The sequence below is a fragment of the Pieris brassicae genome, chromosome 4 (assembly GCF_905147105.1).
Source record: "Pieris brassicae chromosome 4, ilPieBrab1.1, whole genome shotgun sequence".
Lineage (NCBI taxonomy): Eukaryota > Metazoa > Arthropoda > Insecta > Lepidoptera > Pieridae > Pieris > Pieris brassicae.
The window spans coordinates 15641974-15655801 of NC_059668.1; the positions used below are offsets into that span (position 1 = coordinate 15641974).

Sequence of the window (13828 nt, forward strand, 5' to 3'; positions counted from 1 at the left end):
GCAACCTATTTTCTAATACAATTATTCGAATGAATATGAGTTTATGCTGTCGAATTGGTATGAACTATTTTGTATTATAATATGATTTATAATTGGGCGATATCGCACCTTAATGATAAAGTTCTGTAGTATTTAATATCGGTCTTAAGATTTAGACATACCATTACAATTATATTTTCTTTCATTGCTATACACTTGTGTCACTCCGCAAATAAGTCCGTTAACTTCAAAGTATAAAGCCCATAGTCAACAAATCCGCAACGGCAAGTATGGGCTGAAAGCTTTTCTGCGCTTAGAGTATTGCATGTAGATAAAAAAAGCAAATCATTTAAATATTAATTAAAAAATAATAGAATGGAAAAAAGATTATAAAGCTTTATTAATAAAACCAATATTTGAAAAAGAAATTAAAACACTAAAATAAAGTTAAACAGTTAGGTCCCTGTAATGTAAATAGCATTTTTTCGCTGTCTTTTTTACTTTAAGTAGTGGTGGCCTAGTAGCTTAAGCATGTAGCCATCATCCCTGTGGTCGTAGGATCGATTCGATTAAATCGATCGACCTATGGACTTTTTGTCTATGTGCGCATTTAACACTTGATGGTACGGGGAAAAAATCGTGAGGTAATCGTCAGAAGACAGGTCACCTTCATGTGTGTTAGAAAAACAAATGATAATGAAATTTATATCTGAGGCTCAGACATTAAAGGTTTTTACATTTAATTATAAAGGTATATATAACAAAATGTAATTCTCAGTAACATTTACTAAAGAGGATTTGGATAAGGATCAAAGACCCCAAAGATCCCTTTTTAGGAGTCCCAAAGTCGTTGTTGTGGAAAATTTTTACTGTTTCCCTTGGAAAGGCTTTTATTTATATACAACTGGTCATATGTAACAAATCGGTTTAAATGTATGTGTTTATTATATTTGTCAGTATATTTGACTATTTCATGTTGGGCTAGTCGTGAGTGACCGTACGATGCGATACATACAAATGTGCCAGTGTACATTCCTATATCCAATATTAAAAAAAAAGTACATTTGTTGTCTCAGTAATATTATTATTTTAAAAATATTATGTTAACATCTCATTCACGAAAGCTACGCCGTAATCTTAAAGGAAGGAAAAGGAAAGGAGCTATTGTTCGAAATTTGTTTCATAGCATTTTAAATATATTGTTTTTGTTTCAGGGATTTCAACAAGGTGAAACAATGCCAGCGAATCATAAAGAAGGTAATGATTTAATACGTTTTTATCATAAAGTTATTACGGTATTTTAGTTTTCTTACATTGACTTATAGACAAGGGCCTTATAGAGGAAAATCATATACTTTCATTACATAAGTAAAAAATAAATCAGTTGCGCTACCACCTCTTTAGGTCTAAGCCTCAGATTTCTATATCTGTTTCATAATCATTTAATTTTTGGGTCTTGGCACAAGCCGGTTTCGTGACAATGTTTTCCTTCACCGTTCGATCGAATGTTAATTGCGCACATTGAAAGAATGCACATTGGTGCAGGGCTGGCGATCGGCAAGCTCAGGGATGAGAGTCGTATGCTAGAGCCACTAGGCCAACATTGCTCATATTCTTTCAATATTAATTCATATTTTTAAATACGTTGTTTTGTATTTAAATAGAAATCTTTATGACAGGGATAAAAGCTAAAAAGTCGAATAAATCAGAGAGAATAATTGTGAAATTTGAATATATATTTAAATGACTCACAGGAATTCTACCGCCAATGATAATAATAATAGCACTTTATACACATGACAAAACAGGAAAAAAACTTAAAAACTAACTAGTTACTTAGTAACTTAATATAAAATTACAAGCAAACGGAAAGATAACAAATGGTTTTTTCGATAGAACATAGCGCGAGGTCTGTATGGCTATAGACAGTTTCACAATAATGTTTATATCAGTCACAAATTATAACATACCACGTACAATAGGATCTCAAAAACGTGTGTTGAGACATATCATTTGTTTTAAAATAAATTTAGCTTAGTTATTATTATCGCTTTCAATAAACAATATTATTTTCAATAATTATAATTTGCAAACAATACATCTCAATTTGACGAGATAGGAATTCTGTATGACGTTTCCAGAGGATTGACTGATATAAATCTCGAGATAGAGATGATCGAACTATTTTTATGCTACGCCTCCAAAGTCGTTTGCATATTTATGATATATAACTTTGGCATATGATCGTATCTCAGTACACCTGAGCCACACTAAGGCGGCTATTTGTTTAAGATCTACATAATATTGCATAAATAATACCGCCTCATAGAAAAGAGTCTACATCCGAATATACATCAAATTGCAAAAAACTATTTTAATCAATACAACAGTTATACACATAACAGTATAGTGCAGTTAGATTTAATATACAATTGAATGATTACAGATTACAAAAATGATAATCTAGGAACGGTCTGTAAAACAAAAAGCGCTCTAGACGCAGTTTAGTTATGGTTTTTGAAGTGAAACTTCTTTGTCGGCGTTGGAAAAAAACTTAGAGTAACTTTTTGGGGTTACACGTAACATTTTTACGTTACGCGTCACATTTTCCGTTACGTGCCATCTTTTTCTTGTCTCTTCCACGGTTGATTCGAAGCCATTAATAACAAAAATATTGTTACGAGCTAGGGGATCGGATAGAAAATGCCGTAGATTTCTTCAAGGGTTTATTTCTTGAAAAATCAATGAGGAATTTATGAGCACAAATTAATTGCAGAAATGCACTTATAACATACAAAAACACAGTCACTGTTCACAGCCATTCGAGTTTCACGGTCTCGAATACCGTCGACAAAAGCTTGAACCAACATCTTGTCTGCAACATCTGGTGAGGATGCGTAGGCCTTCCTTACCAGCTTCTCTATTTCAAGTCCCCATTTTTGCAAACTTTCATTTGTCTGCTGTATTCTATCCTTCAATTGAGCCCTGTAAACGTGCTCTAAATGTGCGTCTCCATACCGTGATTCCAGGGCATCTAGCAGTTGCTTCAACGTCACCTTACCTTTCTTGGTATCTAATATGGAGAGGGCTTCGTCTCGCAGTCCCAGAATAAGGGCGGTAACTGCTTGATCGTCAGTCCACCCGTTTGACTGTGCTACAGTCTCAAATTGAAGCTTGTACCATCAAAGGGAGGCACTTTCACATTTTCAGGTGGTGCTACAGTCGTGACAACACCAGAGGTCTTCAGGCATTGGATTTCATTTTCTAATCCAAGGATACGTTTATCCTGCTTGGATAGCTTACAATCCATATTAGATTCCAAATTCTCGATCTTTTCATCTACCTGTATTTTCAGGTCACAAAGTTTTTCTCCTATACGGCGAGCCTGCTCCTCTTGACGTCGTGCCTGCTCCTCTACCATGCAACGTGTCTGAGCCTGTTCTTCCATTTGGCGTGTATGTTCATCTTGACGGCGTGCCTGTTCTTCTTGACGGCGTGCCTGTTCTTCCATCATTTGTCTTGTCTGTTCTTCCTGACGGCGTACCTGTTCTTCTTGACGTCGTGCCTGCTCCTCTACCATGCAACGTGTCTGAGCCTGTTCTTCCATTTGGCGTGTATGTTCATCTTGACGGCGTGCCTGTTCTTCTTGACGGCGTGCCTGTTCTTCCATCATTTGTCTTGTCTGTTCTTCCTGACGGCGTGCCTGTTCTTCCATCATTTGTTTTGTCTGTTCTTCCTGACGGCGTACCTGTTCTTCTTGACGGCGTGCCTGTTCTTCCTGACGGCATGCCTGTTCTTCTTGCCGGCGTGTCTGTTCTTCAATCATTTGGCGTGTCTGTTTTTCCTGACGGCGTGCCTGTTCTTCCTGACGGCGTGCCTGTTCTTTCATCATTTGTCGTGTCTGTTCTTCTTGACGGCGTGCCTGTGCTTCCATCATTTGCTGCAGAGCAAGGAGGATGTTGCCATCGTTACTTTCACCCATCCCGCGGTTCGCATCGAAACTTTGTCGCCGGGAAGCATCGCGTGCTGATTGCGCCCTTGTCTGCACTCCCTCCGCAGCTGAAGACGCTGCCACAAACTCCTCCTGATTCTCCCTTGGAGTAATTGGCATGCTTTTATCCCACTTCTGACACCAAAATGTTACGAGCTAGGGGATCGGATAGAAAATGCCGTAGATTTCTTCAGGGGTTTATTTCTTGGAAAATTAATGAGGAATTTATGAGCACAAATTAATTGCAGAAATGCACTTATAACACACAAAAACACAGTCACTAATTACTTCACTTATGCACACTTCACACAGTACTTTATCACTTGTTTTCACTTTATCGCTTCGGTGTTTCTCTCTTGTTATCGCATTCCAAACTAAAGGCGACTAGTCGCGTTTCGGCTCGCTTATATATCCCTGGGAATAATTCTAAACAATATTCGAGAACTTTCTAGGCGGGCTTGCTACTGAGTAGCGATTGCACAATTCTAGAACGTCCGCACTCTTTGTCTCTTTCGCACGTTGCTCCGTCCTTGTCGTACGGCGTTCTAGAGTGCTCGTCTAGTTTCGAGAAAGTTCTGATCTTCTCTCTACGAAAACGGGTCTCCTGAAAACTGCACTACTCTACTACACATGTTCTGAAACCGACTGAAAAAAGGTTTCAGCTTCCTGAAAACTAGGGTAACATTATGGAAATTACAATTTTCTAATATGTGATTGACCCTCTCCTGAAACGGTCAGAAATCATATTACAGCCTGCTGAAAAGTTCTCTAACTAGTGGAAAAATCTAGAAACATTGCAGTCGACCCGTCTTCGTAATAATATGTAATAACGATAACAATGATAGTAATAATTCTGTTACAATTAATGAAATTCTGTAATAATATTAGTAGTAATGAGGTAAAATGAAATAATTGTATTATTTGTATTCATGTCTATGATAATAAAAGCCGAAGTTAAACTTAATCTAATTTACTTTATCTAATTTTAGTGTGTACACTAGTACTGGAACATATTTTGTTTATTTGAAACAGACAGTAGACCCTATTTCAAATGCCCGATGTAGTGTTCAAAAGCGTACTTCAGTGTATGTCATCAGTATAAATCATAGTTAAAATGAATTACTCTGCAAAAGTGCCTATCCAACGTTCCATTACTGTAAGCTGATGATACATTTCTGTGTTTTATAGCCGTGTGGAATGCCACTGGCATGCAATAATTTACAAAGTTTAAATTGCCCATTATACATAAACTCACGCTTATTCTATGGGCAACCTGTAGCAAAACAAAGATCGGAAAAACGGTGAAATTGAGATTCAAAATTTAATTTAAATTGTCATAAGTAACCGACTGGGAACATAATGCACCACTAAGAAGAATAAGTTAGGTAGTCGATGTCACAATGGAATAAACAAAGTGGAAGTGGTCTGGGCAGATGGCAAGAGGAACAGAAAATGTAGCACAAAGTATGAAACTGGTGCCCAAGATACAATAGACGAAAAAAACACAACTTAGTAGGTGGATAGACCAGATTAAGGAAACAGCAGCTGGTACATGGCAAGGAGTGGCACAGTGCAGACAGAAATGACGGGATTTGGAAGAGGCTAAAAAAGGGCACACAGGAATTAATGAGATAAGATATCTAAATGTAAACGTTAACATTTAAACAATGTCTCTGAGTACGGTTGTAAGTTTGTCTTTAATTGAAGTATTAGGTAGGGTGTTATGAAGTGAAGTTGGAAACTAGTAATAGATAATACAACAAAAATAGACACTGTGTACGCAATCGTATGTGATGATGTTTCTATTAGCGATCGTAACTTATTGAAACTCAGCCAAATAACATTTTAATTCGATTTAAAGGAATACGGGATGATAGCACAAGGTAAAGTTGTTTAATTATTATTTGTCAGTGTGTGCTGAATGATTTATTTTTGATCATTAATAAGTGTAATTGTTTAAAAAAATATTTATACACAAATTTAACGAAGACAATTTTGGCTCTGGACAAAGTCCTCATGTACACGTGCGTGAAAGCACAGAATAAACAAATCGCCGGTAAACATTATTTTGGCGTTTATCCTATCAAGGACATCGTTATACGGCTGTAGAACAAATTACTTGTTAGTATAGTATATAAAAATCAAATGTTAGTTTTATTTTTCTACCTTATGGGAAATTATAACTTCTCAGTAATAAAAGAATATTTATTTTTGAAACATTTCGTTCTAAGAAATTAAAATAATTAAATACTAAGGAAGGCAACGGGCGGCCTTATCGCTTTCAAGCGATCTCTTCCATACTACCACTATAAGGAAAAAAATAAGGTTAGCGCAATAAGTGAAAACTACATAAGATATAAACAATTGTATATCTTAAGTAATTACTTAGACAAATAGAATGGAACAAAACACACAACAATATGTTGACGGTGAAAAGGATAATAAATAATTAATCACAATAATTTTAGTTAGATCAGTTAGTACGAAAGTTTTCGATACGAAGTAGACAGGTAATGGTAAGAAACTTAGCGCGAGCTATGACTATCATATAGTCACAACTTTTTGACGGGAGTACTAAGCCTCGACTCCAAATCATACTTCATAAGAGCGTTTCATTATTAATTGGAAATGATGTATTGTTGTCTTAAAGCATATTTTACAATGAATAGAAATATTACCCTAATTTCGTATTTTCATCGAATTTTCAATATCTCTGATTCCACAACTTACACAAAAATAGTATTTATCTACTACTTGAAATGTATTTTTTGTTTGTTGAATGAAAGTTGCATTTAACCTATCTAGTTCTAGGACTTTTGTTATGAATGACCACGAGTGGATTTATAGCCTATTAAACTTTACGATATAAAATGGGTCAAGAAAGCTAATCCAAGGTGAATGGAAAACTTAGTTAGTCCGAGCTAGTACCCTTGTGGGAGTGCTACGTCTTACATAAACTATACTTAAATGATTTTTCAATGAAATAAGTGAACTTTAAAATATAATCTTAACCTAAGCTATACATAATAATAAATAAAGTTATCGTTATGGGATGTATAATGGATGAATGCTGGCTCTTGCTGTATTGTTAAACAAAGTACATATTTGGGTGCCTCCAGTACTGTCTACCAGGCGTCAAATTTTTTTTTTACTAATGCCTGTTCACTTGAACATCACGTCCTATGCTGTTTGTTCCTACAACAGGTTATAAATGCTCTCGTAGTACCCAAATCATCCATAATAGTTTAGGTTAGTAGTTCAAAAAGATATGCAGATAAAGGTTAAGACGTAGCTGAACTAAAAGATACCCTTTTTAGGAAAGAAGACAATAGGCACTGCCCTGCTGCTTAGCCTCGGTCATAGATCTACCCGATCGCGTGGTATTGATTGGACCTGGATTGGTAGGCTATTAGGGGTCCTATATTAACCAACAGAAGATTAAAATGCTAATTTTAAGAAAAATACTTTAATACGCATGATAAAAAAGGATGTACAGTTTAAAGTACTTTTTAATGTTTAATTTCTTTTTTGAAAGACTTTCTAAAGACAGAATACTTTCCGTTTCAGCATTGGACAGGTTGAGAATATATTGCTTAAGGTTGTTAGTGAATGTATAGTTTTGAATCGATACTGACTTACTTTGACTTCATCTCAAATCAAAGTGTCTTAAAAATATGCAAGAGAAAACCAGATGCTTAATCATTTGCAATGTAATGAGTAAATTATTATTTAGTGTCGTATTAATTTCCAAATAAAAGTTTACTAACCACAGCATAAGAGAAAAGAACAGTAATGTTTTGTCTGTTATAGTTTAATCGAAAATGAAATCCTCGTCTATTAGTCTGGTCATAAGACACCGATGACGTTAAAACGCGTGCTTCACAGACCACATAGCTTTAAATTAATGTAACGAGGCTAAGGTACTCGAAGGTAAATAAATCGCACGTGATAAGACCCCATTTGTTTACTTTCAATTTCATTACATTGACATTGCGACGAGCAAACATATTTCAAGTAAAAATAACATTATGACGCAAGACAATATTTATACTATAACTGGCAGTCTTCACCTGTGTTTTCATACACTCTATAGTGGATTATAGATGACCTCGATTTATGCCACATACAACGTTTTGATTAAAGAATTAGGTAGTTCAATTAGCGGAATAATTCTTTAAATTCTAAAGAGCACTTGCGAGTTTCCTGCCATTGTAAGTGTCCGGCGGCGGTATCACTTGAAATCAGGTCTGCCTGTTTGCTCCCCGCTCTATAAAAAAATATAAAGTAAGTGCTGAATAATAAATTTGATATATAATAATAATTTAAATACAAAATTTTATTAACCTATAAAAGTTACTTTCTGTTTAACTATCGACCAGCTTCTCACAAATAATTGTGCATATTTTCCCTAGTTTGTCGTACTTATCATGTTCTAATCTAAATCAATTTCCTCAAAAACATGACGAATTATAAAAACTTCCTCATGAATCAGTCTTAGTTAGAGAATGTCCATGAATCACATGAGAATCCATGCAATCGTTTTTGAATCTATCGCGAATAGCCAGGATATAAGGTGTTGTATACATACCTATCAGGTTTGTCCACCAGGCTTTTTCGTTAAAGCTTGATTGATGTTGGATTTCGGACAAATGTACGATACGTCGGATTAATGGATTCGGCTTGACACAATTTATTCGGACATAGTTTAGCTTTTCTATTAATTAAGATATAACGTTGTAGTATAAAATACTATTCTAATTGTCGGTTTAAAACTAGCCTGCAGCAATTTTTATAATTCATCATAAGCCTTACATAGGTGTTGAATGTAATATTCGAATTTTTTATCACCAGGCACCTTGGTTTAGTTTTAGATTCAGAAACGAACTTAGCGATAAATATGGCTCACGAAACCACACAAAAATGTGTTATGTCTGTTATGTATGTTGTATTATGTATGTTTCTAAATCCGAATTGTGGCACGTAATGCAGAACTTTCGGGTCCTGCGTTCGAATCACTACTGTGTACTTACTTACTTACTTTTTTACGGTAAAAACACCTGAGGACACCATTGTGTCTTAGACCACATGCCATTTGTGCCTGTCATTAACATGTGGCAGGCACAAATGGCACCTACCTGCGTACCAAGAAAAAAAATGAAAGAACAAAGAAAAACAGAAAGTGAGCTTTACTTTTATTCCTAAAACATAAGCTTTTTGGCTCACGTCAGTTATCGATAACATGATGGAATTGACATGACACACAATTTCCTTGCGCCAATACTGGTCAAAAGCCTTTCCTTTGTTCTCTTAAAGTATTCTTACAGTAATGCAGTAAAATAAAGTAAATAAGTAGTTAAATTGTACCAATGAAATATGTAATGTTTAATCGTAAAATGTATAAACTTTAGAAGAACGATTCTGGAAGCTTACAAATTTTATGGACTAACATTCTTTAAAGGGAAAGGGCACCATTCTAAAATAAAACGTTCAAAACCAAGTATGTACTTAAAAGCGGAGTAAGACATCGCACGACACACCACTTCTCTTAAGTACCGGCCAATAGCCTTGAAGGTACGCTTCATTTTAGCAAGCTCTTGAAAGTCTAATTGGTTACACAATTCTCTACAAAGCTTGGAGTTGGACACACATCGTAAACCTGAAATAGTTTTATTGCTGATTTGTATAGGTTATAAAAAGTCTGTTAAGAGTTTGTGGCGGCATAACAACCAAGGTGAAACCTCGTTTGATCTGTCTTTACTGTGATCTATGGGCTCCAGAGATTAGAAGCATTGGCGCCAAAATGTAATCCAAAAAGTAACAAAGATTTAATAACAAAATTATTTTTAAGTAGTAGTAAAAAATATATCCTATATACCGACCCTATAGTATAGTAGGATACCTGATAGAACATGGGACAAGTAAATGCTGGCCTTCTTTAATAAATACAAGTAGAGCTTTCGATACATTCGAACTCCAGACGCACTATGCGTTATCTTTACAATTTTGCTAATGTTGACCACACGCACCCATAAATTAGCATCCCTCCATCCATATTTACATTTTGCTTTATCGTAAATATATTGTCTCTTGTTCTCAGCTCGAAATCACCTAACCAAGATGGTAGAACTCCCTTCGGTTATCGGAGAAGAGACCACGGTAGCTGATACGGTAAGTTGTTAGAATTAAAACGATTATTTGTTATTTACATAAGCATTGTATTAACTATTATTTAGCTAATGTGCTTTGTAACAAAACTTTTACACTTTCGTTTTTGAAGTAAAACTTCTTTAGCCCTATGAGGCTAATATTTTTACGGATGAAACGCAATAATAATGATATTAGCGTCACGAAGATGTGCAGCGTTTTTGTCGAAGAAAAGGGAGAGAGCGATTGAAAACGATTGAGCGAAAGTGAGAAAGGGCGAACCTAGCATAATAAATAGCCATGGAGCGAGAGTAGAACGACAATAGATGCTATTTTTACAAGATATTTAGATAATGTTGAAACACGAACTTATATTGCATATTTTACTTATCATAATGCTTTAATCACAACTATATCAATAGCAATCGCGTCGAATAATGTAAACATCGAAGGAAAAAAAATGATAATAATTTGTATTAATTTTCGACACTTTTAATATAATATAATGCGAAAAGACTTTTTCCCGAACCTAATATTTTAATGACAATTAAATTCTTAACATATCTTCCTTTTTCCCTCCCTCTAAATCTCGAAAATCAAAGGTTTTAGATTTGTATAAATATGAACAAGACTCCAAAATTAGTTTGCTAAAGAAATTTCCCTTCAAACATATCTACTTTGTAGGCACGCACATTTTTAATTAAATGAATTTATTGTTTTTGTTTATTTATCTTCAGCCGTATATAAAGAGGGTACAAGTTAAACAATATGTATTAGACGTATGTGTAGTGCAGTGGTAATAAAGCGAGTTTATGTAATCCACCACAACTGCTTGTGACTGGAACGGTCTGACCTAATTTGTTAACGGAAAATCTATTACGACACCGTTTGGCGAACTTAGAAAATAAAGGTGGGTAAAAACATTGTCAGCATTAATACTACGTGCTCGATTGGAAGCCGTTGGATTTTCTAACGATTTTCTTATGGATATCATGATGATTCATAGAAATTAAGAATAGGTCGTCTTACATTTCATAGATTTTTAAGTGGCAAAACAAAGTAATAATATAATTTTATTGTTGATTTAAAAATAATATAAAAATAATCAATCTATTTCTGAGGCACTCCAGTCAAGGCGACTTTTAACGAAAGGTTTCATGCCTTGCCAACATTTTCCTACGATCTACAAGATCATCAATCTTTCAACATCAATTTTTTGTACTCAGCTCACTATGTTAATATTGATATAATAATGTGTTTGCTTGCTGCAAAGGTTTTGGCTATATTTTTATTATCTAGTAACTCCACAATATGCAAGCAGTATTAGACTAGTGCCTTTAACGTGCGACTCTCATCACTGTAGATCAAACCTGGACAGTAGTCCAGTTTTGATCACCATTGACCATTGACAACCAAAGGACTTTATAAGCACATTTAACATTCGCTCGCAGATCGTGAGCAAATTCGCATACCTTGACGAGGCACAGGCTGATCACTTATTAGCCAATTAAAAAAATAATTAGGAATGTTAGGCTAAGACCTATAGGTCTTAAACTTATTTTAAGTTTACCCCCGATATTTCTCTATCGTTTTTCTTTATAGCCTTGATAACGTCATCGATTTTAAGGGATAGGATATACCGGTTGGCTAGTACAGTACAGTACAGGTATGGGCACCTTTGCCCCATCACAACTCACGAGATTTTCACGCTTACGTTAACAATGTTTATTATATAATCATAATTACACACAAACTGTGCTGATATTAAAATGGAGTTTAGAGACAAATTAACGTTACGTATTAAAGATGCTGTAAAATGTTCCAGCTTTTCAATTAACCATCGTAAAGGACAATAACGGTTCCTGCTACGTTTCGTTTGAATGTTTAATCTAAATTGTTGGAGCGGGTGTTTACATTTGTTGGCAATTAACTTCAAATGTGCTAATAAAACACATTTCGCAACGTTGTTTTAACTTACGCGTACTCGTATATAAATACAGCAACGTTACTTATCCATTTACTGTGGTTTAGCTGCCATGTGAGTACAAAAAATATTTTGTGGTTTATGAATAAATAATGGCAGGTCAGAAACAAAATACGTGTTTACGGGAACTTGGACACAAAAATGTATTATATAACTTGATAGAAATTACGTTATTAAAAAATTTATTGCTGCTATAGATACTCCATCGAACGCCAAAATAACTCGTACATCGAGAATGTTCTTTTTTAACTAATCTGATCCTATGTCCTTGACGGACGGAGGTACTTAACCGGGTACAAGGGATCCCCCTGTATATTGATCTGCCACGCTTTAGTAAGTCCCGAAATCCCCTCTTGGATGAATTTGATGAAAATTATCCTCTTTATCCCTATTATAAAAGTTCTGTTTAAGTTTGGTCTCTCTAACGATAATTGATACCATAAATCCTGGATTAGTATAACGTGTACTAGAGGTGCCATTAGAGTGCTGTATTCCTAAAAAGAAATCAAACTTTATTACACATAGTAAAGGATGTATAGTTAAAAGAGAAAGTGCGCCAGTCCCCACACTAGGATTCCCAGTGGCGTAGGCGGCTAGTCTCTTCCAGTTGATATATTGATGATTTATATCTTATAATAAGTCTTATAAATTCTATGTTTTATTGTATGATATACTTTTACCTCGGTTTAAATAACAAAAATAACTTGTTTATTTAATTTATATTACATATTATGTAGTCTTAGGGTTACTAACAATTCTGTCTCAGTTGCTATGTTAGAATAGGTTAGTAAACAAAACAAAAACGGAAATAATAACTCCTATACTATGGCATGGACATCATACCAACGTTTATAGATATGGGTGTTCATTTTGATTAACACATTCCGGATACCACTAATGCTATGCCTAACACGATGCATCAAGGAAACCACCGTTTTCCGAATTATGGTATTGAAATCGTCAGTGCGGGTCTCGGCAAATATAAACGCAATGTTTGAAATCTAAACAGTGATTCATGATGAACAATCTATAAAGTCCCTGTGAAAAGTTTCTGCCTGTCGAATAGAAATAGAGTGAATGTATATTCTAGGTACCCTTTTGGAGTTTCCGGTCAGTTAGCTGAAACGACGTGGTCGTGATTATACACAGGAAATTGATCCTTATTGTAATGAAGTTTAGTTTAGTTTCGTCCGCGTTTTCGTGATAGTACGAACGATTTTATTTTTAAAGCGACAAAACGTTCATTGAATTTTTGCAAGCATGAATATAAAAAAGCATCTTAAGTATTGTATGTTTCTATTATAGAGATGGAAGCAGAAATATCACTACTTTTTTTTCACTTAGCTGTCAAACAAGTATAAGGATAGTTTAAACTTTATTTATGAGAGAAATATGGTTGTGACAAAATTGATCTAACGCGGGGACTAGGGAGCCCATTTGTTGTAGATTACAATTATACCGTGGTACATGGTCAGTGGCGTAACAATAGGGTGGCAGGGCTGGCAAAATGCCGCGAGCCCATTTTTTTTTTATTTTTATTTCATTGTAAATGTGCATATATTTCCTCACGTTTCCTTCACCAATAGCCATTGAGATATTATGATCTATGGATGAATGGACTACGCATTGGGCTAGCGTGGGGACTACAGACCATACCCTCTCGCCTAGACCGGAGTTATTATTGTGATATTAGTGGGACATATATAAAGTGTAATTGTGTAAGCTTAAAA

General features: G+C 35.0%; 1 protein-coding gene across 2 annotated transcripts in view; it reads left to right on the plus strand.

The window, feature by feature from the left end:
• LOC123708464 (adenylyl cyclase 78C) overlaps positions 1–13828 on the plus strand; it is a 62058-nt gene that overhangs the window by 19796 nt on the left and 28434 nt on the right. For both annotated transcript variants that reach the window (XM_045659181.1, XM_045659182.1), the window contains exons 3-4: positions 1194–1236; positions 10068–10138. In XM_045659181.1, the coding sequence (XP_045515137.1) occupies positions 1215–1236; positions 10068–10138 (93 nt within the window). In that variant the 5' untranslated portion in view covers positions 1194–1214. The remainder of the gene's footprint in view (positions 1–1193; positions 1237–10067; positions 10139–13828) is intronic.